The sequence below is a fragment of the Cupressus sempervirens genome, chromosome 11, assembly GCF_028749045.1.
Source record: "Cupressus sempervirens isolate cs-2001-9-10 chromosome 11, ASM2874904v1, whole genome shotgun sequence".
In the NCBI taxonomy this organism is placed as follows: domain Eukaryota; kingdom Viridiplantae; phylum Streptophyta; class Pinopsida; order Cupressales; family Cupressaceae; genus Cupressus; species Cupressus sempervirens.
Window position 1 is genome coordinate 493,626,898 of NC_143128.1, and position 26,136 is coordinate 493,653,033.

At 35.3% G+C, this 26,136-nt stretch overlaps 1 protein-coding gene and 1 long non-coding RNA gene across 16 annotated transcripts in view; one reads left to right on the forward strand and one right to left on the reverse strand.

The window, feature by feature from the left end:
* Nucleotides 1–26,136, reverse strand: part of LOC149530521 (uncharacterized) — a 212,037-nt gene that overhangs the window by 58,136 nt on the left and 127,765 nt on the right. For 7 of the 15 annotated variants that reach the window (XM_089810558.1, XM_089810561.1, XM_089810562.1 and 4 more), the window contains exon 6: nt 9,560–9,648. In XM_089810558.1, coding sequence (XP_089666684.1) covers nt 9,561–9,648 — 88 coding nt within the window. In that variant the 3' untranslated portion in view covers nt 9,560. Of the gene's footprint in view, nt 1–9,135; nt 9,657–26,136 lie in introns of those variants that run through there. The other 8 variants (XM_089810550.1, XM_089810554.1, XM_089810552.1 and 5 more) reach the window with 2 other exon arrangements.
* Nucleotides 16,197–16,622, forward strand: LOC149530522 (uncharacterized). Its single transcript, XR_016359188.1, has 2 exons — nt 16,197–16,279; nt 16,411–16,622. It is a non-coding gene; the product is annotated as an uncharacterized LOC149530522 (long non-coding RNA).

The window sequence follows — 26,136 nt, forward strand, 5'->3', positions numbered from 1 at the left end:
CATGTCCCCTCTTTTAGCTCAGTCTAGCAGAGACATGTGAGTCAACTTATTATGGGGTCTTGTAGGCTGATAGGGTTGGATAGAAACCCAATATGGTTATTCAATGTTGGGGACTTGATGTTCTGGCAGTTATTGATCAGTTGGGAGATGTTCCTTGTTTTTAGGAGGCAGTTCCTACTTTTCAGGAGGTATGATCTTGCCCAAGGTTGGGTCTCCATGAGATTACTCTTTGGGTTTAGTTTCAAAGGGATAGGGCTTGTTTCCTAAATTTTAGGAGCATCCCTAGATTTTAGGGATGAGACTGCCAGTGGATCCTTGATTTTTGACTTCATTCACAGACAGGTGACAGGATGATTTTATGGTTTGTGATGTCAGTTGGGCATTTTGTGGCTATTTGGGTTATATTTTTAATATTCCCTAAGTTAGCGTTTAATAATTAAATAAGGTTAAGTTATTAGCCATTTTGGAGTAATAAGTGGTTTTTGGCCTCATCTGGATGCGCATCCTATGGTGTGATAGCTCGTTAGAAAGGTCTCAAAATTCTCTAAATCTTTCTCTTTGGTCTCAGGGCAATTCAGTGAACAAATTTCTGTCTATGAGGAAAAAGGTCATTTTCTAGCAACATGACCACTTTAAAATAAGAAATCATAACACTTTCACTACCCAACGCCACTTGGAGATGCTTAGGGCTCAATTTGCAATTGAGAGGGTTTATAAGGAGATAGAAGCTTCATTCTATGATTATCTTTTGCATATTTGACAACTTGTTTATGAATTTGCTCTGAATGGGCGATTTCTAGTCTGGGACGCAAACCCCAGGTTAGTGATTGGCTAGGACGTAGCCCTCAACAATCTTTGGCACCGAATCTCTTAGGCATTGTGCGTCGTGATTAAGGACAAAGGCATCAATTCTCATTGGGCTTTCAGCATGGCATATCATCTTTCCAATTGGGACGTGGTTCATTACAGCCTATGGGATGCCATTTGCAGCAGATACACCACGTGGTGTATAGAGTATTGCTTGTATTCACCTCCAAATGTATGCTGGATTCGAGAACAATTTTCACCTTCCAGTATGACATCAAATTTGTATGTGAGCTTTGGGAAATGCATTCGATTTATTGCTTGGCTCTATAATTCAAACAAATCTGCCTGGTATGATTTGCAATAATTCTGATTTTTACTGAATACCTTATTTATTTCAGTCTTGTTTCATGGTTGTTGTTCCCTATTCCTTTCTATGTTATAAAACCATCAAAAACAAACAAACCTTTTTGCACTTCTGTCTAGTTCTACAAGAAAACATAAATAAACAGGAAAACAGATTTAAAAAATATAAAGTTACAGTAGATGAGTAGAAGAGATCCATCAGGGATCTTTCACATATACCAAATAACTAGAGATCATCATAGACCTACTGTCATCTCAAAATGGCATCAACATTCAAATATGATATACTAAACGATGTATCAGTAAAGCATCTATGATACTGAAATCAAAGTATAACATCCGACCCTCAGGTCATCTCAAAATACATAAAATAAGAGTGTCAAGTATCTCTTGAATCAAAATATAACAAGGTTCAGACTGCAAACACGAGAGGCACTACACTTATCCTTTACATATGTTGTCTAAAACAAGATTAACACATTATTTCCCGATGTCACCAAATGCACTTTTCTAAAATACAAAGGGTCCCTCTCAATCATCATCAAACTTGCCATAAATAGCAAGTGTGTGAAACTAAGCCCAAATGAAGCCCAATTTGAGTCAAACGAAGGCCAAATTGAAACATACTGAATTGTGAAGAAGACAGGACCCTCCCATAGCCAAGCATCTGCCTTACAAGACCCTCTATCCCCACTTCCCTCAAACTTTGATGCTGGCAAAAAATGGGGACATTACAACTGATTGCTGCACATTGGATCTCTGCATATTAATCTACTTGCCCAATACTAACATATGGGATTTGTTTGGCTTCAACTTCCTAAACAATGCAAAGAACAGCCTGGTTGACAACTTTCATTCCATCAAGTGGCTATTTCAGGAAATTGAGGCTCTGGAGGACAGGAGCAACCAGCCCAACAACCAGGATTCTGGCAAGGACCAGGAAGCCAGAGGAAGCAAGGACCAGGTGGGTAGCCAGGAGAAAGACAAAGGCCAGGTCTTCAAAGACCATCAGGATGACAGACTCACCCAGCTTGAGCAGAAGTCCAAAGGTTGGATTCTGTCCACCAGATAATCACCAAACAGATAGTGGACACCCTTTACACCTTGAATGAGAATATTGTCAATCTAGGGGACTATCTGACTACAACTAGCCTTGAAAGGGATGCGGAGCAGAACATAGAGCAAGGATTCAACCGGGATGAATTTTAGAAAGAGGCCAGTGACCAGGTGAATCAGGGGAACTAGATGAACACTCCTACGAGGATTCAGGAGGGCACGGCTAGTCAGAAGGACAATGATGCTGCAGAAACCCTGCAGGCCATGGACACGGATGGCCACTAGCCTATTCGCCTAGCTTTTCTTTTCTGTCTCTGGCCTTTGTACTTTGGCTTCGGGCCTTCTTTTGTCTGCGGCCTTTTGTGGCAGTTTTTTGTTTGTTTAGTCTGCTTCATCTCGCTCTTTTTGCTGTAAAACTTTGGGTTTCAAGATCCCTGTAAAACCTGTTTTACCTAATCAAAAACATATGGGATTTGTAGATTAATATGACTGCATATTAGTCATTGTATTTTTATCAAATCCATAGGTTAGCTATTTATTAACATATGGACTGCTATGTATTAGGGACCAATAAGACATATAAGTCAATTGCCCAACAAATGCTTCTCAATATTTTTTGCCATTGCTTGATATGATAATCTAATAGAGTTACTTGACATTGATGAAAACTTCTCAACAATTGTTATGCTCATGGTTAAACTGTGAAAAGTAAAAATCATAGTTTCATAGAGTTTCCTAATGGAGAGACATGGGGACAAATTTTGAGGATGTAGGAATCAAAGGTTAATTTGGAGATGGCAATGGAATGGTGGGGGTCATACTGGTATATTATTTAGGTGAGTTGAAATCTTCAAGACAATATATGTAATATAACATCTCTTCATGGAAAGAAAACTAGTTTACACAAAGAAAAAGATTGTCACTAGTATATAATTTGATTTATACCATATAGCAAGTAACTTGGCAGCACCCCAGTACAGGTGGTGGTGTTGTGGCGAGATATTTCCCCAAGTCCCAAAATTTCAGAATGTCCCTGTGCAAGGGATGTGGATTCTTTTTTTTTTGGGCGAGAGAGGGGAGGATGTGTCCCCATGGAATGCTGATAAAATGAGACTAATACTGAACCACCCCACCCTAGTATAAGTGTGTGATATTCAACAAGTTAACTTCCCAAAATCATGCTTTGGCTCAATGAAATGTTATTTCCACATTATTTGTAGTAATTTTACATTTAAATTTAAAATTTATTTCTATGATTTCTCAATTGACCAACAATTTGGCATCGATTCCTTAGTGTCTTAATTCAGCTGCTGAATCAAATTTATCTGCAAACTAGTTTGAGAGCTTTGCTACTATAATCTTACACCAACAAAGTAGTTTTGGTGGGAGGCTTACAAAGAAAATGTGAGAACAGGATAATCAAATAGCCTAAGACTAGCAATTAGCTTATAGGCCACTCCATGATAAACAAATCAAAGAATTCTCAATGGACCAAGGCAAAATTTGGCATATATTCCTTGATGCCTCAGTTCAATTGCTGGATCAGATTTATCTATCAGCTAGTTCAAGAGCTTTGTGATTCTAATCTTACACAGATAAAATACTTTTGGTAGGAGGCTTACAATCAAAATGTGGGAATAGGGTAATCAAATAGTCTAGGACTTGCAATTAGCTTATGGACTATATCATAATGACCATTTTCCTATAAGTATTAGGACAATGAATATTTAACTAAAAAGTATAAACCTATGTGATGTCCCCTTTTTGAAATAATTTAGTAATAAATAATAATAAAAATAAAATATAAAAATAAATAAATGAACAAATAAATGATAAATAATAATATAGTATAATAACAAGACAATCAAATTGATCGGTTCAAATGATTAGTTATTGATGATAACTTATCAACCAAAAGATCAGTGATTATATCAATTGAAGAAAGGTGAACAACGACTAACATACGTATGCCAATGATCAGTCTAATTGGAGTAGTAAGGGTTCAAAAGAATTAATTATCAATTACAATCGCAATTCTGAATGGACTATCACAGCCACACTAACTAATGTGGAACTCATAGGAGATAGAAATGGAATCTTTTATACCAAACATTATTAGAGATGACAGTGTGATAATGATTGTTAACCCAATGAGTATTTTATTAGTCTTCACAAGACAACCATTTTCTATAAGATCATCTTGACCCAATATAATCATCAATAGAAGGTGAGAAATATATTGAACAGTTCCTAAATGAAGTGGTCGATATTCAGTAATATTGGTAGCCACTAAAGGACTGTACTCAATATTCTAATGAAGAGAAATCATAACCGCTGCACTATCAACTATCGAGCCAAGCCATACTATCACCACTATATGGAAAGTAAGGATTTGAAATTATTAAAGAGGCAGCAACTGGATTATTCGATAACTAGCAGATCAGTTATGACCACCAATTAAATCTATTATCTTATCAAATATTGATCAAATGCTCAAAACGGCGATTATAATTAGATGATCAGTTGTTATGGAAGATGTGATTTGTTAAAGGGAGGTATAATTATGATAGGATGCATCTCATAGAAGGAAACCATTTCATTGAGCCAAGCTCTCTCTCTCTCTCTCTCTCTCTCTCTCTCTCTCTCTCTCTCTATATATATATATATATATAGGCGTATGCATGCATTCAAAGGACATGTCATATCCCTATTTTGAGATAGAATTTAATAATAATTAGATTATACAATGTTAGTAAATAAATAATGATAATAAAGTTATATTAAAACTAATACTAAAATATAAAAATAGGAAATTATTATTATTTAACCTATATTATCAATGAAATTGTATTTAGTATGATATTTTAAATAATGAATAAATAAAGAAATTAAACTAAGTACAAGAGACAATATCGTAGAAAGTATATTAACTTTCTAAATAGAATTTAATAATATATTAATAATAAACACAAATAAGTAAGTAAATAAATAATATACTATAGAATAATATAAATTAACTAAATCTAATGAAAAGTCGAGATATTTAACAAATAGACATGACTCCTTAAAATTAAGATATAAAAGGGAAGAGAGTTTATAATAAAGAGGGAAATAAGGAAGAGAAGATTGGAGTTCAAAAAGTAAAAATGAAAGAGGAATATAAATTAAGAAAATAAGAAAGTGACCTTTTTGAAGAGGTATCAAAAACATTGAAAGGATGTGAACCTTCGAAAGGGTCATAATTATAAGTAGTTGTGACTATTCAAAAATGTTGTAATTATAAACTATTTGGACTTTTCTAAAGAATCTTGAATATGAAGTGTTGCGACTTTTTCAAAGGATTATAACTATGAAGTGCTGTGACTTTTCCAAAGGATTATAACTATGAAGTGCTGTGACTTTTCAAAATATTTCTATTGTGAAAGGTTGTGACTCTTGAGAAAGAAAAAAATAAAAACAATAGGGCCAAATAAGGATCCAAATAGACCACACAAAGAGGAAGGTAAAAATGGTATGTTTATGGATTATATTTTCTTAATTATAGTTATGAATTTATTTATATTAATTAATCATACTTGTAAATTTTATATATATATATATATATATATAAAGGTGGAATTTGAAATGGATAACACACATGACTTAATAGTTAAAGATTTAAGATCAATGAGGGAAGAGAGTGATCTTAATATGGTTAATTGTTTAAGATCAAGAAAGTCTCATTAGGAACAGAATATTCTTAATTTAGTTATAAGGCCGGAATATTTCGTAGATGTTAATATATGCATGTGTCAAGGGCCCTAGATAGAGAAAGTCTTTTCTAGGAAGGACCTTAATGGGAGCACTTCATAGAAGACGGAGAAGTAATCGGGGATCTAAGCATCCTCAAGAGGGTTATTGATCCTGATGTGGAGACGTCTTTAAAGTTGGGTTAAGATAGATCGTAGAATAGTGAAATATATTTTATTATTGTATAAATTCTAACATTGGTTTTGCAAATACTATTGTTCTTGCTAGTGGGGACATTACAGGAGGCATCAGATCATACTTTATAAACATATTAATTATAATTGGTACTTGTCACAAGGATTAGAAGTACTATTTATAATTTATATTCTCTTAATCGAATGGAATAAAGTGGAGATTAGAGGATTATCAATTATAAATGTTACTAGTCCTAGGATGACAATTATTATTGATGCCCATCAAGTGAAGTGAATCTTAATATATTGCTGGAAGCATCTATCAGTTATATACTAGTTTGTAATAGGGATAAAATATATATATATATATATATATATATCTGAATTATAAGAATGGTCACAGCATTATTAATTAGTATGACTATCTTTAATATATTTCAGATGTATGCCAATGTTGAATCTCATCATGGATGGAAGTGGGGAGATGTAGATAAGAGGGTATAAAAATTGTCCTCTAAGTAGGCCACCTTGGTGGATGCCAAAGTCTTGCCATCAAGGCCAAGAGGGTCAAAGTTCTACTCTTGGGCTTATAGATTGGGAGAACCCCACAACAATCTTCCTACTATTCCTTCTATGATGAGCTAGGTAATTATATTTGATCTAAATAAGAGGGCATGAGACAGCCATCTAAGGAGGCCACCTTGGTATTAGAATGGGCATTTCAAGAGCTCCACTACGATCTCCTACTGTTCGTAATATGTTGGTAAAATCAACTATAAGGGATGAGACATAGGTAAAAAGGCAAGACAAGAATCCTACTAGGTGGGCCACCTCGTGTGGATGTCTAAGCCCTGCCATTGAGGCCAAGGGGCCCAAAGTTCCACTCTTGAACTTAGTATGGGATTGTCTTGGTCAAACTTATCATGACTCAATCTTTATGCTCAAGATTTGTCTAAATGTGATAATTGAATAAGAAATTGAATTTTATGTTTTGTACACATTTAACTAACTAATGTTATTGGCCTATATACACTAGTGTTACCTAGGTGATTGCTGGTTTTATAATCAAAAGCATAATGGAGAACTAAATTTTTGGCTCAATCAAGAAGGGTTTCATTACAGACTAGCAATTGCCTCATGAACCCTGTATAATGAATATTTCTCTATTGATTATTTGGATGATGAGTAATTCAACATGCAACATTTGCACCAGCGAACTGACCCAACTATCTAAAAGTTTCATGAGAAAGTTCCATACACGGCCCAATGTATTGTGAATTTGTAGAATTGAGTATAAAATAATTCTCAGCAATTGTTTCTTTAGGGCTTTTGTTCAAAGTTCAAACAACATTGGAGCCTCTTGAACATTTACAGATGCAGCAGCAAATATCGAACAGAATCTTTGCATCGCAACTTGCAAAAAACATGATGCCATGCTGGATTCCAAGTGGAAACCACAACACAATTTTCAATACCAACAAAACCACCCCAATGTGGCAGTGATGAAGTAATAGAAGACTCATGAGAAGTTGTGAGGGTGGATGGGTAAATGATGACTTCCACTGGTGCTTCAAACATTTTTATATTTTCCTAAACAATTGTTCAATTGCAGTTCAAAGTTTTAGACTCGTTCAATTGCAGTTCAAAAAGTTACTGAACCTAGAAAAACTAGCCTAACACATCTATGGTCCTTGCTAGATGGGCAGATTCTCTGGCATATAAACACTTAAGAAGAAAGGGTGGTGCTTTTTCTTCAACAATGTTTTTCTTATTCACAATGATAGCTAGAAAAGCATGATTTTCGCATACAAAATTAAAAAGATTAACCTTGTGATTGGCATGAAATTTCAGGGCTTTCCTGATCGGTTGGATTTAAAATGTCTTGAGAAATGTGCTACCCAATATTCATCCATTACATAGTGCTTCACAACACTTATGTACCCACACAATATCATGTTTAGGACATGGCAAACATCACGTGAGTGCATACTCATAACACCCATACTGTAATAGATAAGCGTACCTAAATAAAGCTACAACGTCATCTTGTAGAGAGCGTAGATCAAAACATAAAATTATATCTCATTCAACACCCATAAAATTTAGTGTGTAAATTGTGACTCTAGTGATGAAGAGACTATCCATTAACAATTGAGAGTACAAATTATTATTTATTTCCCATTGTTGAAAGTCTGTGTTAGCACCTTTGTTTTTCTACTTATCCCCATAGGTATCTTTTATAACTAGAATTCACATAGTAAGATGGAAATAAGCTACTAGCAGATGGAAGCAAATGGAATAACCATAATCAAATCCACATAGGATTTTAAAATAATTTGCAATGGAGCAAAAATTTATTATGCACTAAATGCAGGCATAGCATTCTAGAATCGACAGTGCGAATACTTGATTTATGACACTAAAGTAATATAGTCAATATTCTTGTTGGAGTGCCATCAAGCTAGAATGTTTTATTCCTACAATCTTTGGTGCATAGTAATAACCAGTTAAATAGTACTAAACAAAATATATTACTGTATAATTAGCATGAAAATCAGATAATATCCATTATCATCCAATTTATACCCAGTTTATAGGGTATTTTAGAGAGGGTGACTGTAGGTCTGATGAATAAGATTAACCTGGAACCTGGGAAGAAGTTTCAAATGGAAATCAAAGCCATTACCTAACATTTCACACATGTTCCTATCGGATCACTAGAACCTTTTTTAAGCAAAAGCAAAAGAAACAAGCATTCCAAGGCCCAATTGGAAGAAAACATAATACCTCAATAAATCACAAATTACAGAGCATGCTTGACTATCCACCAAATCTTCGCACTAAATAAGAATCTTAAAATGGTCAGACATCATCTAATATCCAAACAAATACAGTACACAAAAGATTACTATCCTTTCACAGGAAAACCAATGTTATTTCTAATGTCAAAAAGATTTCAGAAGAGAAACTATTTAGAAAAAGAGTCTTATCAAATACTTTGAGCCACTATTTGTGACCCATCATCAGAGAAAGATCTCTTGCTTCCATTTACTGCACGTGAGATCTCTGCACATTTGCAATACAATGACAAACACCTTTGTTTGACCAGCACATATCCCCCCATTTTGTTCTATGATTGAAAAAATATTATCATATGACGAAAAGAATATTTCATAGACTTCCACAAGCAATTTAATATCCTCCATTAGGTAAGAACAAGATATATTCATTTGAGCCCGGGAGTTAAATAATAAACAACCATAAATATGAAGAATTTTGTTTTGAAATATATTACGACTGTTTTTCTCATTTGTGTAGGATGTCATGCCCTCCTAACAAATTGATTTGACATACCAAGGGAATCTTTTATTGAAATTTAATATGGTTGATCAATAAAATGGTATAGTTACCTCAAACTATCCATTTAGAACAGCAGTATTTTCTTTCATCCACTGCATATAATCTTGACTCCCTTTGGTTATTGGAACAGCGATTATTTCTGGAACCCTTAACATACAACAAAATTATGTTGTAAGTTCTGTAATCCAAACCTTGTATCTATTGTATATGCAAACACTAAAGAGATTTCCAAAAAATAGACACAAATGAATCGAGATCTTCAAGAAAGATGGTCACAGAATATTATTTAAATGGGACATAAATGATATATGATTCCCTTTTATCACTCAAAATATAACATGTTCTATTAGCAAGACTATGTTCTGTACCATTTAATTATACACAATAGTAACTGGTCCCTACCAGCACTAACAATGTGACTTGCTCAAGCTTAATTTGACACAAGATTCATCAATATCACAAAAGATCCTCCACTCTTAAAGTAATGCTGGCTTAAATGAGATTATGATGTTTTAAACACCAAAATTCAAAATCATGGGATGTTTCTTAAAACAGATACACTTTCATTCTTAAATCAAATAAATACCAAAGAGCTATAGCAAGAGAGGTATATACTATAGCCAATGGAAATAGAAATTAAAACACAAGATAAAAGTTATAAAAGAAATATTTAGCATTGAAAGTAGCTCATCAAAAACATGACACAATACATAGTTAGAAATACCACCAAAATATTAATATTAGTGTGTAGCATAGAACTTGATCATTTGTCATCCTTTTTTATATGCTGTAAATGCACTTTTCCACTCTTACTGGATATCAAATGTTCGTTGCAATGTAATATGGCCAAAACACTTTTGATTGGTAAAATATGTTTTTCATAAAATTTAATTGAATTCCCTAATGACTGGCAACAATTACTCGAGGGACCACTACCACAAGCTTTTAAGTAATATAATTTTTCCAAAGGAATGAAGGGTGCATAAAATTAGCATGTAATGTCCCCATTTTTAGCAAGTTCCCATAGTTGGCCAAATCAGTTCACCATCGCAACCCTCGTGAGCTGACAGTGGGATTTGAGGGTCTCAGTTGTGTGATTATAGGCTTTCCAGCAGCCTATGGTGTGTTCTGGCTCTGTTTGAGGGACTTACTATTTATAGTAAGTCAATCTGTTGGTTCCAATGAGCTCAGTTGAGTTAGAGGAGTTAGAGGATGCTCTTAGTTTTTATTTCGGGCTTCTAGTTTGAGCTCCAAGAATCTTGGAAGGAGCATCTATTTATCACCCCATTTTTAGCAAGTTCCCGCAGTTGACCATCGCGACCCTCGTGAGCTGACAATGGGATTTGAGAGTCTCAGTTGTGTGGTTATAGGCTTTCCAGCAGCCTATGGTGTGTTTTGGCTCTGTTTGAGCGACTTACTATTTATAGTAAGTCAATCTGTTGGTTCCAATGAGCTCAGTTGAGTTAGAGGAGTTGGAAGATGCTCTCAGTTTTTATTTCGGGCTTCTAGTTTGAGCTCCAAGAATCTTGGAGGGAGCGTCTATTTATCACCTCGTCAGGTTCATTCATCATCTTTCATCATTAGAATCACTTTGGTGTTGTCAAATTTTGATTTTGATGCCTCTTTAGTTGTTTTCCCAAGACGGGTGAATTATTATTATTATTATTCATATAAATACACTAAGGTTGCTATTTTTGATAGGATTGTTGGTTGGTCACCTCAGTATCATAGCTCATTGGAACCGGGACAAAAAGTTTTAAATCATGGGAACAAGAAACAGTGGCCTTACATGTCAGAATTTTAAGTTATGGTGGAAAAGGTCATTTTCGGAGCCAAAAGCAATTAATAAATCAAATTATAATGGCATTTTATTATATTTTAATGTTGTGTGTGGGAAGCTTCTTAAGTGAAGTCCATTTGGGAAACTTTGTGCCTTTTGGAGATTATAGATATGAGCCCATTTGATGAGTAAAGCATCCGATTATTTGTTTATCTCTTTGCTTGTTGTCTTTGTGACAATTTTGAGTCTGTGGTTTTGTGCCCTTGTTGAAGTATAAGGGTTTGATTCTGAGTTTATCTTGCAATCTTCTACTAAGGTATAGCAAATTGTGATTGCTTCTCTACTGTATCTACTATTATTGAGAGGTTGATTGAACAAGTGTTAAAGACTGGATTCTGGAGAGTGAATCGAAGGCTGAATTATTCTACGTCGTGGCTAGGAGTTCAATATGAATGTTATAGGGCTGCCGTTTCACTATAGGGCAGCAACTTATCAATTGCAGGGTCATATTCACCTAAGGAGGGTTTGTGTGACATTTTTGAGGGGTCGTGTTACAATTTTCAAGAGCTGTGTTCAATTTATATGGCTTGCAATATATATTATTGGGGCCGCTGTAGATTCACATTGGACTGCAAATTAAAAGTTAAAGCCAATCTATATTTCCAAATTCTTGACATTTTAAATATTATTGTTGCTATTATTTGTTTGAAACATTGTTGGTAATGAATTAAAGCTGGAGCAAATCCTTTGTCTTTTATAATTATATAATTGCACAACTCGTTAAGGCAGAATTATGAGTTAATATTGACATTCATAAAAAATTCTTAGTATTAAATTGATCTGAAATTGTAAGTGCCTAGCTGCATTCTCTAGTGTAATTTCGAAAATCAGAATATCAAATTTGCATCAATAACAGTAAAGATTGCCAAATGTTTGACGAAATGTTAGACTATTGATTAGCAAAGGAAAATTGATGATTGTTAAGGATAAAGCCAGCTGGGATTTTTACATAGCAAATTTATCTGCCAACATATACTCTTTTTATAATAAGGGATCTGTTAAAATTCCTTGCACAATCAAGCCAAATTAATACCAAAAACTTTTAAGCACAAATTATTGACATTATTTTATCTTTCATCAAATGTGCACGACGAAATAAAGTATTTAATACTTTGCACATAACCTCTAGTTTTACAACTTATGTGTATCTCACAATGTGGTGCAGGAAAAGAATAAAGATTGAATGAACCAGCAATCGAGCACATGAAGTACACAAATGGAAGCTATACAAAGAAGAGTAATGGAATCAAATTAAAAACATTTGTATTCATATGCAGAAGTGAAAAAATACATGATCATCAAAAAAATTAATTATAGGTGTTGTACATGTACTTTTCCACTCTTACTGTATATTCAAATGTATGCTGCAATGTAATATTACCAAAAGACTCCTCACCAGTAAACTATGTTTTCCATAACAAATAATTGAACTTCTAATGACCAGTAACTATTACTTGAGGGACTACTACCACAAGCTTTCAAGCAATACAAAACTTTTAAAGGGATGAAGAGTGCATACATGTAGCAACTTCCTTTGCCTACAAAAACACTTATTATAGCAAGAGGACGCAGTTGCATCATGTTCCTACCATAATGTTTTTATATTGAAGTTAAAATTGTTGTAAATTGTAGTAATACTATTAGAATCTTGATGTCATAAAAGTAAAGCATAAGTTGAGGTTTTTTGAATAATAATCGTAGTAACAATATAGTAATTATTTTGATAAATAATAATGAGAAAAGTTTAGCTTTGAATCATTTATATTTAAATGTTAAAACATAAAATGTTTTTCTTGGTAAGTAAACAAAAGATTCATTGTATCTAAATCCTCTCAATTACAAAATTTTTGCAATTAAACAACATTGTAACTAAAATCTATATGATATTGCTTAGTATGTCATAAGCCCTATTGAAAGGGGAGTTTGGGGTTCAATCCATGCCCACCCATAGTTGAAATGAGCAAGAATGATGGTCAATAATGGTTAGAGGTCAAATCGCCCAAAAATCGCCTGAATCGGCGATTCTGCAACCCGATTCATCCTGCGCGATTTTTTTTGAATCGTGAATCGGTATCACCGATTTCTGGGCCATGAATCGCCTGAACCTCCGATTCAGGCGATTCATGTAAAAATCGCCAAAATCGCCTTAAAAAATCGGCTATGAATCGCCCGCGGCATGTAAAAAGGGAAGTTGAAATTTTAAAAAAAATCACTTGTTTTTTTCACTTTGTTTTTGACCTATTCTCTTTGTTATAACCCTAAAGGGCCTTCTATTTGTGAAGCATGAGTAGAAGAGAGGAAAAGTGAGAGAGAAGAAGAGAAAAGAAAAGCCATAAGGTTTCCAACCGGCAAGAAGGAGGGGCACCAAAGAGATCAGCAAGCCATTTGGGGAGCCCATCAATTGCTTTGGGAGCATTAAGGAACCAATATCAACACTTCTCAACTCATTTGCAAGAGGTAAGTGCTTTTTTTTTTTCTTGCATGTTAGTGTATTATGCATTTTTTGTTAAATTTTTAGTGTATTATGCATTTTTTGTTAAATTTCTATAGTTTTCAAGAATTTTAGTGTAAATCTTGAATGCTCTTTATTTTTACTAAGTTGCAAGCTAGGGTTTGTTGTTTTCTAATTTTTATTAGCTTCAAACTTTGATATTTTACATAAAAAAATTTATTGCAGCAGCCTTTGCTCTCATTTTTCGCAAATTCCAATAGGTAAAAAAATGAATGTTGGAAATATAATGAAGAGTTTCCTGGAAGAACCAAATATCAAACAAAATGCATGTTTTGTAAAGAAAAAATAACTTCCGGGGGTATTTATAGATTGAAATTCCACATTGCTACTATACTTGGACATGATGTTACAGTTTGCACTCACCAAACTCCTGAGGCAAAACGCACTTGCTTAATGGCATTAGAAAAAATTGAAAAAGACAAAGCAAATAGGAAAATGCAAGTTGAAGAGTTAAGGGGTATTGGCTCTCATGTTCCCGCATCCGCAGCCGCATCCACATCTGCATCTGCATCAGCTTCCGCATCCATAGGTTGTGTTGGAGAGGATTCTTCTAGGCCTCCTTTTTATCCTAGTTCTTCTACTCATGCTAGTGCTAGTCGGTCACATACTAAGACAGAGTCCCACACCAACCTATTGCAGCCTAGAGTCCGGAAAAACAGAATGGATAGTTACTTTGTGCCCCGCACTACTCTTGGTTCCCAACCCACGCTTGAGGGCATGGGTTTGAACAAGGAGATTCACAATGCTGCCAGAAAGGAGATATGCAAATTTTGGTACTTTTGCAACATTCCATTTATTGCAGCCAGGTAATTGATTCTTTTTTCTTTGTTTTCTTTAAAGCTAAAATTAAAAGTAAAAGTAAAACTTTAATTATATCTACTTGTTTTATAATTTGAGTCTTTGACATCTAAACTTTTATTTGTGACAGGGCTCCTTATTGGCAGAATATGATAGATGTTGTTGCTATTTGTGGTCTGGGGTTTAAAGCCCCAACTGAGGCTAAGTTGAGCGGATACCTTCTGGATGAGATGGTAGAGGACATGAGGGTTGACCTCGAGGAGAACCGAAAAGAATGGATTGCAAAGGGTTGCACCATCATGACTGATGGTTGGACCGATATGAGGAATAGAACACTCCTCAATTTTCTTGTATCCTGTGGAGGTGATTGATCATTCTACTTTCCTACATACATTGTAAATTTTGATTTGTTGAATGCTAATTCGTTAATGATGCATTTAATATTATAATTCGTTGTTTTGTTACTTGTAGGATATACCATGTTCATAAAATCCATTGATGCTTCCGCACATGTGAAAAATGCCACATATTTATGTGAGGCTATTGAGGAAGTTATGGCAGAGGTGGGAGAACAAAATGTGATCCAGGTGGTGACGGATAATGCAGCAAATTATGTTGCAGCAGGTAAACTTTTAACTTTGCAAGTTTTGAAAATAAATTTATTTGAATTTTGAAATTTGAGTTTCTAATTGACTTAAAATTGTTGTAGGTAAACTTTTGATAGAGAGGCACCCCACCATATTTTGGTCCCCTTGTGTGGCACACTGCATTGACCTCATGTTGGAGGAAATTGGCAAACTTGAGTTTGTCAAGTCATGTGTGGAAAGGGCAAAAAATATATGCAAATTCATTTATAATCATGCATTTGTCCTTAGCACAATGAGGAAGTACACAAAAGGCAAGGAGTTAGCTCACCCAGGTATCACGAGGTTTGCCTCGAATTTCATCACCTTACAGTCCTTGTTGACATCAAGGGATGGATTGAGGAGCATGTTTGTTGGGCAGGAGTGGATTTGCTCTTCCTATGCTACGACCACTGTAGGGTTAGATGTGGCGGATTGCATATTTGATGAGGATGATTTTGGGAAACCCGCTAGAGAAATCCTTAAGGTAAATTTATTGCAAGTTAACATTTAGTATTTTGCTTTTACTTTAAGTTATATTATTTTATATTTAAGTTTTGACTCAAATTTTTTGTTTTACTTTATATGTAGGTCACTGAGCCCCTTGTAGCTTTGCTACGAACTGCTGATGGGGAGAAGCCCTCTATGGGCTACATTTATGAGGGCATGGATAGGGCCAAGGAGGCCATCAGAGCCCAATATGCAGGAGTGCAGGAGAGGTATGGCCCTATTTGGGACATCGTCGATAGGAGATGGCAGAATCAGCTCCATCGACCCATCCACGCAGCAGCTTACTATCTGAATCCGGCATTTCGTTTCTGTCCTGAGTTCAAGGCGAATGCGAAGGTTCTCACTGGCTTATGCACAGTGATTCAGAGATTGAGTAGCGATGAAAATAGCGCTACTGTGATTGTTGAGCTAGACCAGTTCAACAATAAGGATGGGCCACTTTTCTCTGGCAGGATGGCCATAAATGCTCAGACAACACTACAGCCAGGTAAAAATTAAATAATATATTCAATGTTCATGAATCTAGATTCTAAACTTAAAGTTGATTATATAATGCATTAATTTTAGAGTTGTAATCTGTAAATGAGACTAATTGTTTTTGTTTTTTCCTTATTTCAGATAGATGGTGGCAAATGTTTGGGGCCACAACCCCAAACCTTCAAAAAATTGCCATTCGCATTCTGAGTCAGCCGAGCAGCGCTTCTGGATGTGAGCGCAGTTGGTCCATGTTCGAGCACATCCACTCGAAGAGGAGAAACAGGTTGACAGTGTAGAGGTTGAATGATCTTGTCTTTGTTCATTACAACCTTCATCTTAGGATTAGACAGATTTTGGGCGCTGAGTCCTCTCCGATTATTCTAGAGGAGATTGATCCAAAATCAGAGTGGATCACAGAGACCGTGGACCCAGTCTTCACTGAGGAAGACCGCGCGTGGATTGACCAGGTGGATGTAGAGGCTGAGGTTGTGGCTAGGGCAGAGGAGGCAGGTAGAGCACGTTCAGGCATTGGTAGACGCACACACGCACGCACAGACGCAAGCCCTAGCGACGTTATTCATGAGCCCATTGCCCATGCAGGGGACATGGCTCGGCGGTCCTCTAAGACCTACCTTACACGCCTTTCTCATAGGCAAACTGGATACTCAGAGGCTGAGGTTGAGGCTGCAGCAGAGCTAGAGGATGATGATGAGGATGATGAGGCTTGAGCTGGAGCCTTGTTTTTATATTTTGTTTACACTGTATAGATATTGATAGTGATACTGAATCACTGATAGACATATGTTTCAAACTTTCATGGATCTTCATCTTAGATTTATACATACATTTATGATTTGATGTCTTATAGATCTTCATGATTTCATCTTACTAATTCTATGATTTGAATCATTATGATCATTTGATTTTTATTTACTTCAGCTAGCATACAATTTACATTTTAGTACATTATGATAACATAGTTACGTATGTGATAGATTTTATGTTTCATGTTTATGTATGTTAGATTCTATTTGATGATGTTATAGTGTTTTTAAGTTATATTCAATAAAGGGTGCATGAAATAAGTCTTAAATTGTTAAAATCTTTACATTTAAAGGGTTTTTTCAAATTTGCCGATTCACCGGCGATTCACCCCCGATTCACGATTCGATTCGGCCGTGCCGATTCCGATACGATTCCGATTCACGTTACTTTGATATGTACACCTAAACGTAGATAAGAATACATAATAATAATATTATAATAATAACTCTTTAACTTCTTATTTTTCTTTCTTTTCTTTCCCTCCTTTTCTTTCTCTTCAATCAATTTGAATGGCTTTCGAAAGGATTCTTGTAATTGAAGGAAGCCGTAGAGTCAAGCTCTTTTTTTTTATAGTCTCATAATCATATCACAACCAACTCTTTCATTCTTCCTCATTGCTATCGGTGGCTCTCTAAGCGACTAAGATTTATTTTCGATTGAAACTACTGCTCTTCCGTTCTTCTCTTTCACATTCCTTGCCTGCGGAAATCAGAATCAATAGTGGAGTCCGCTTTCTCAATCTCAAAGCAATCCAAGATATATCCATAGTGTCAAGTAAGAATACTGCCGAACCACGTAATTCCATTTGTGTTTCTTTTTAATGCTAAGTCTGTCGAACCACGTATTTCCATTCGTGATTCTCTTTAATCCTAACTTTGTCGAGTTCCATGTAGAGTACAAGAACCGAATTCATATACCACAGAAACATGTTTGTATTTCTTTCCATATATCACACCAGTCATATCTTTTGTGCATTGATGCATAGAATCCATAATGTTGATATCTATTTATTTCAGACCGAATTCAAAGCAATAACATATAGATTATAAAATATGAAATCTAACAATCATTGATGTTATTTATTCATGTTAGCATATCAATCATGTGTACCAAATATCTCAGATCAGAATTTAATATATCCATTTATATCACATAGAGATGCAAATGAAATCATGTAACCGAAAACCGAGGAATTCACCAACAATGTTGCATTTTTAGGTGAAGAGGTGTAAAGCAAAATCTGTGGATATAAACTCATGAGCACCTAGGAATCATCGGCATGATAGCCTGAAATGGTGAAGAGGTGTATAGAGTTTGCACAAATAAGAATGGAATCAGATCAAATAAATATTATGCTAAAGAAAAACCATAATAGCTCATGCATATTCCAGTTATGTAATATGTTGTCAAGTCGAGTAGTGGAGATCAGGTTTGTTGACCCAACTTGAAATCCTTGGCCAGGGTAGAAATTAGGCAGATGTGCCGAACATGTGATCTTTTTTGATTGTCCAGACGCTTCAGTTATTTTGGAGAATAACTGTTGGGACTTCAACCCACACAATTACTCATATGGTTGGGCTTATGAACATCCCAAGCCCGACCCCGAGGTAGGGAGGGCCTTTCTATTAATTTAGGATATGTGGAGATAAGTAATGGTCTGTGGTTGGGAGGTTAAGCCTATGTCAATGCTTCTCCTCTCACCAATGCCGAGGCTTGGACAACGAGTTAAAGAGAATCTTTTGATAATAATGTATGTTTCTTTCACTTTTAACCCCTGAAGGAATAGATAGATATTTTCATTTCAAGATTTACTTTTATGTTGAATAAGCAACTCAAATTGATATAACTAGTCGTTACTTTATTTTCAGTTGAATATTTGGAAGTAGTTAAATTGATGGCAATACATAAATATCTCTTTTGTTTTTTGTGAAATCAGCTGAATATGTAAGATAGATGAAAAGAGCTTCTTTCAGTCATAATCAATTAATAGAAAATCATTGTCATGTGAAATAAAATCAGTATCTTGTGAAATTAGTTTAAATTTAAATTTGGTTATGAAAATCCGCATGTTACAAAGATAAGGTCATAGAGGACTAAGGAGTTGAGGAGAGATAAGAAGGCACTCAATTAACCAAAGCGATAAGGAGGAGAATGTAGATATCAACATAAAAGAAATCCAGGTGTTGTTGTTATCACCTAAAATTGCACCCTGGTTAAAACTTAATGTTTCAAGGAAACATTGAAACACTCCTAAGCTATGGGTTACTTGAGAATGGAGTGAATCTTCGAATAAGGTCGGCTCCTAACTTCTAAACTACTGAAATTTTCAGGAAAAAGGGATAGAGAAACTTGAAATGAAAAGACTTAAAACTCAAAGAATGTAACTCCTAAAAATGCCTTCACTAGTGAATACTAACTTTCATGGAAATGAACACCTAACAATAGCACTAAATATTATGCAAAAATGATCCCAGAATCACAACTTGTTATAAACCTCTTACAAATAATTATTTCATTAATTGGTTGTAAATAACAGAAAACTGAAAAGGAAAAGACTTTCACAAGACAATTCTTGAACATTCAACCAAACAACATAGCTAAAAACCTATGTAATAATCACTTATAGAAAAGAGACTATACATGAGACAAAGGTCTAAATAGGAAGGTTTAACAACACTTTGAAATTCCACCCTATCAATCACTTGATATAACTTAATTGTAATAAATAGTAGGACAAGATTCATATTCTGCAAATAATAGGCCATTAATTATATTCACTTCAAAACTGAGTTACAGAAAATATGATACCAAAAAGACCAAGGGTAAAAATCACTAACTCTTTCTCAATAATCAAAACTACCTACAAAATGAGTTCAAAACTCATTAAGTACCAAATTCCAACTACCAGGGTCAGAATCTTGAAAATAGTCAGCAAAAATGGACCTAGAAGCTTCAAAAACGTAGTATAAACCTTGAAAAAACTCCACTAAGTCATAAAAACCCCTATGACACTCAAAACCAGTGTAACCCACGTACCCAGGTCAAAAACCTGATGCACCCGATGCGCGTAAGCACCTGGTGTAGGTACGTCATGCACCCAAGTACCCCCGCAGGCTGATTTTGCACCACCGCAACTTGGCCGCACCAGTCGACCACTCAGGTGGGATGCGAGACCCGGGTGCGTGGCGAGTGCTCAGGTGCGGGGGTGCTCGTGGGGTGCGGCTGACTAAATGGCTGAAAAGAATTGGAAAAAATATATATTTTTGCATTTATTTTTAGAGTTGTTTTTTATGCATGCTAACCCTAATTGGGTGTGAGTCCCATGTGGTTTATTTGAAGGTTTAATAAGGCCAATAGACCTCATTTTCATTTCACCATTTCATTTCATTGTTTTGGAGCATCAAGGAGCTAAGTGAGAGAAAGAGTTTGGAGGAGTTTGTGAGAGCTTAGTGGGTGATTTTGCAAGGGATTGCAAGAACAAGAGGAGCAAGATGAGCAAGAGGAGCAAGAAGATTTGATTTGGCGAGTGTCTCCTCAAGTTCAAGCTAGTTTTTATTTTATTTTACAACTTTTTTTTAATTTTATAAATCAATTTATAATTTTTAAATTTAGTATTTAGATTTACTTTCAAGTTTCAACTTTAAATTTTTGAATGTTTCATTCTTGAATCTTGTTGATAGTAGATAGTTGATAATTCTATGATTTTTATTATCCATAGTAATTTTTTCATTGTTCTTAAAATAAAAATTAAAAAATATGCTGAACTATATTTAGTATTTACTATTTAGTTATTTTTACTTGGGCTGAAATGTATCATTGATCATTTTTATAATTTTATTTTCATTTTGTGAAATGTAGTTTTATAAATGGCATCTAGATGCGGCCAAAGTGGAGATGACATAGAAATTAATGAGGCAAGTGCATTTGATTAGGAGCCTGAGCCCGAGGGAAGTGATCACGGGGGCTAATGTAGATGAACAATCTAAGGAAGAGCCTCCTTATGTTGCACCAGGGGTGCCTTCTATTGATTTCCCTTCAGAGATTTGGCAAAGTATGCTAGGGGTCCTTATGATCCAAATTCCCCTATAAAAGAGTTTGCTCTAAAAATTACACGTCCTACACCTTTAAGTGGTGGCACACGTAAATGGAATTGTAATATATGTGGTGCATAATGCTTTGGCAGCATTACAAGAGTTAATTCACACTTTTAGGCATATTATTGTCAAATCCTGAGAATGTGAAATACAAGATTTAAGTGAACAAATTATGGGGCATTCCTAATGATATTGATGTTCCAATGCCTAGATCTTTGGCTGCTAGGCAACAGGTACAAGGTATACAATAGTTACAGGGGCAGCAAGATACATCTACTTGTATCTTGCATCAAAGAGCAGGGACTGTGTCACCTACACCATCCTTTCCCTCACCTACACACAATTCAGCAAGGGATAGCAGTAGGAGGAAACATAAAGCAACTACAAGTCATAGTGGTAGTAACCACATTGCTCATTTATTTAACATGCACGCAAGGGACCGGTTAGATGTTGTTGTAGGTGATTTCTTCTTTTCCAATGGCATCCCTACATATGGCTCGATCTTCCTATTCTGTGAGGATGATGTCCATGGCAGTGAACGAGGGAGAGCCATCATATGTGCCACTAGGTGACCACAAGTTGAGGACCACAGTGTTAGATAGAGCCTATGACAAGGTTGGGATCTTGATGGAGTAGATGAAAGCATGTTGGATGAATTCAGGCTGCAGCATTATTATGGATGGGTGGACGGACATTAGTCATCATCCACTCATCAACATTATAGTTACATGCACCGAGGGCCCATACTTTTTGAGGGCAATTGATTGTTTAGGGCATCGTAAAGATGCTAATTTTCAGTTTCATGTACTTAGGGAAGCCATTGAGGAGGTTGGGCCACAAAATGTGGTCCAAGTTGTGACAAATGCAGCACATGCGTGAAAAGTAGCAGGGAAGCTTGTTGAGGCAGCCTATAAGCATATTTGGTAGACTCCATGTTGTGTGCATGCCATGAACAATGCACTCAAAGACATGGGGAAAATATAGTGGATTAGAAAGGTGGTTAATGATGGGAGAGAGGTGCAGATGTTTATCTGCAATCACCATACATCACATGCACTTTTCAGGAGCTTTGCAAAGAAGCAATTCCTAAAACCAGTTGAGACCAGGTAAGCATGATATTATATTCCCTTGGAGAGAATGATTGAGTTGCAAGAGCCATTGCAACTAATGGTTATGACACAAGAATGGAATCGATGGCCTGAGTCCATAATAGAGTAGGGGAAGAGAGTAAAGGAGACAGTGAGGAGTGATCAGTTTTGGAGTGACGCAAAATACATAGTCTCCATCATTACTCCAGTGTTTCAAGTGATTAGATACGGAGATGCAGATTCACCTAGCCTTGGAGAGGTTTATGAGTGCATTGATTCCATGCTTGGGCAAATGAGGGCTATTGTGTGTGAGAGAGACCCCACTATATCATTCTATACGAAGCATATTAAGCCTATCATTCACAACAAGTGGGAGAAGTTGAACACTCCTTTGCATATGGCTCCCTATGCATTGAATCCGAAGTGATACATACCTAGGCCTGGTAGAGTCACACCACTTCAAGATGATGAGGTGAAGAATGGGTTTTTTCGATGCACTACCAGGATGTATGATACTGAGACTGCTAGTGAGATTCGCACTGAGTGGTCCAAATTTGCCAGTCTTTCAGGTAATCCTTAAATCTTGATTCAGTGCTCTAAACTCTTTATAATTATAAGTTCTTTTAATTGTTACTTATAACTTTATTTAAGTTATTTTAATATTATGTTGTAAACTTGGAACTTGCAGGATTCTCGGATATTGTAGAGGTGGATCTCAAAACTATGGCACAAAAGAATCCCATTTTGTGATCGAAATGTCATGGGTCACAAAAGTCAAAGATCACCTCACTAGCCATCCGACTGCTTTCTTAGGTTTGTAATTCAGAATTCCACCCTTTTATAATCTTAACTTTAAGAGTTTTACTTTACTGATTTTAATTTATGATTCATCGATTCAAAGATTTACCATTTATCATTTGTTACAAATTGTATGAACGTTTATTTGTAAGTTGTAACTTTCAACTTTATTATCTCAGGTGTCTAGCTCCTCAGCTGTAGAGAGAAACTGGTCCACCTATAGATTCATTCACTCTTTTAAGAGGAACAGACTTACCTCTAAGAAAGCGGAGAAGTTTGTTGTTATACATGGTTTCTTGCAGCTCAAAGATTGCAAGACACATGAGTACAAGGAGAGCCTTGCAGTATGATGGGATGTGGAGCCAAAGGATCCAGCTCAGATTGATGAGGATGACGATGTAGCAAAAGCCATTGTAGGGCTAGTTGGTGTTCCTTTAGAGGATCCAGATCTTACCAACAAGGAGTCTAGTAGTTCCAGTGATGAGGACTTCGGTATAGGGGATGATTAGAGAGCACTTGGAATGATTCCATTCTCATTTATTGACATTTTGTTATTTTGTTGATTGTATTCGCTTTGATATGGCTATGATACATTGTTTCATGCTACTGGGCTCATTGTCATCATGAGCATCTTTGTGATATATGATCTTCATATTTGAACAATGAGTTTTGAATCTTGCATCTTGAACTAAGTTAATTTGTTGAATGGTCATTGGTAATGGTTATGAAGTTTCAAGTTTCATATTTGAACTTATGATTTGTGAATTGCATTTCAATTTTCTCTATTCAACTATATTTGGTATGTTATATAATAATAAATATAATATTTATTGAAGTATCATTTCATAATTAGCATTTTCAGTCATATATATTATTATATATACTATGCAACCCCCTCCCCCCCCCCCCTCCGTACCCCCACCGCCGCACCCCTCCCATCCCCCCACCGTCCACAAATTGAGGCCCTTTTTTTTCCCGCACTCGAAACTTGTCCCGATGTCCCCTGCACCGCCGCACCCCCACATCGCTGTAACACTGCTCAAAACTATCTACAAAACACTCAAACTGACCATAAAGATCCCGCAACTAACATTACAAAGTCAATTTCGGCCTCTCCAATCCTATATTTCCTCCATATGTTAGCTAACTGATTCAACCCATTGATTAACACATAATGCCAATTTATTTCAACCTTTACCCCCTCTATCAGTTTGGCATTAAACTATTGAAGTCACTCCCCAAATCTCTAAATTATTAGCATTTTGAAAATAACAAAATTATTAAATAGTTAACAATGACCATTAAATTAAAAAAATTACAAAATTACAAATGTAATACTTAGAAACAAATTACTAAAACAAAGAGCCGTATGAGAATAAAGTCCTAAAATTCTTCCCCCTCACGGCATATAATTACATGGACTTAGGAAACATATAAAAATCCCATCAAAAACCTTAGACTTCAAAAATTATACAAAGGAATTGAGGGAAATATATGTTACATTTTTCAACCCTAACTCATTCATTTTTTCATTCTTTCATGAGTAGTCTGGAGAGTTTGAGAGCCTACAAAGACAATGCTGCTAGGATTCTGAGGAAAATTTTGCAACTTTCGCATGGTTTCTAGGTGTATTTGCGATGTATGGCTGCCATTCATCTCTATTACTACATCAACTTCATGATTTTGAGCCGCCACGCTTCTTTTGTTTACATTCTCGCTGTTTTTCTGAGAAGCCTGGAGTTTTAATGCTCAGCTTGTGTGTTTTTCTATATATTCCTGATATATGTTGATTTCTCTCCATTTTTTGTATGTGGGTTTTGCAAAACATCATTCTAGGTTTGCATTTATCCAAATTGGATATAGCATTATGTGTAAGTATTTGCAAATTTTCCTTTCATCTGAATTGAGTGTCTTGACTTCTACATTCTAGGTTGCATCAATGTTACATCCCAAAATTTACCCTAAGTTTTAAATTGATCATAGCCGTTGGTTTATCGAATTATTTCTTTCCTGATCATGTGAAGTGAGTTAGTTAATTATAGACGTTGTATCAATTTATTTCTTTCCTGATCATGTGAAGTGAGTTAGTTAATTATAGACATTGTATCAATTTATTTATTTCCTGATCATGTGAAGTGAGTTAGTTAATTATATACGTTTTATCAACTGATAATGAGTTATCTCATTCATGATCATGTGAAATGAGTTATTTATTATAGACGTGGATGAAATCTATAACTGTCACTAGATGATCGACAATGGTTTTGAATTAATGATTAATATATCTTTGAATTAATGTCTTGGCGAGAATGTTTTGTTTGGGTGATTGTAGGAAGAAGATTGAAGAGAGGGGAAGCATTGATAAACGGGATCATCTAAAGGGGATGGTTGATTGGTCCAGTCGTCAGAATCGACAGGCTTGACCTAAGACTACCCTAAAAAGGATACTGAGACTTGACAACATGTTGCATTATAGGACAGCATGAGCTATTAGAAAAACAATATAATAAAAACTTAAATAATTTAAATTAAAAATATGAAATTCATACCTTTGAAGATTTATTATTTGAATTTATTATTTAATCATTATTATACACCCTCAAATATGAACAAATGTATATAAAAATAAGGTGACAACAATAAATTATAAGTTTATAATCTAATGATGCCACTTTATCAATACATACACATGAACGTTTATAAAAATGAAAAACAATAATAAAATAATAAATTCAAACTCTTCAACTTCTTATTCTTTCCCTCTTATTTCCTTCTTTTAAAATTCGATTTGAGAGGCATTCGAATGGCCATATTTATAATTGAAGGTAGCCGAAGAGCCAAGCAACCATATTAAAAGAGTCTCCTTGATCGTATTTGATATACCCTTTTTCATTCTACGTTCCTCTCTATTCTCCAAGAAATCTGCTACGTTTTTCTAAATTTTTCTGCCTCATATTAAACTATTTCTATCCCTACAAACCTAAAGCATTCCTCTGATTCTCTTCATTGAGACCACAGTAAAAGAATCGCAACAAGGCTATACATGGCGGGAGTCAAGGTTC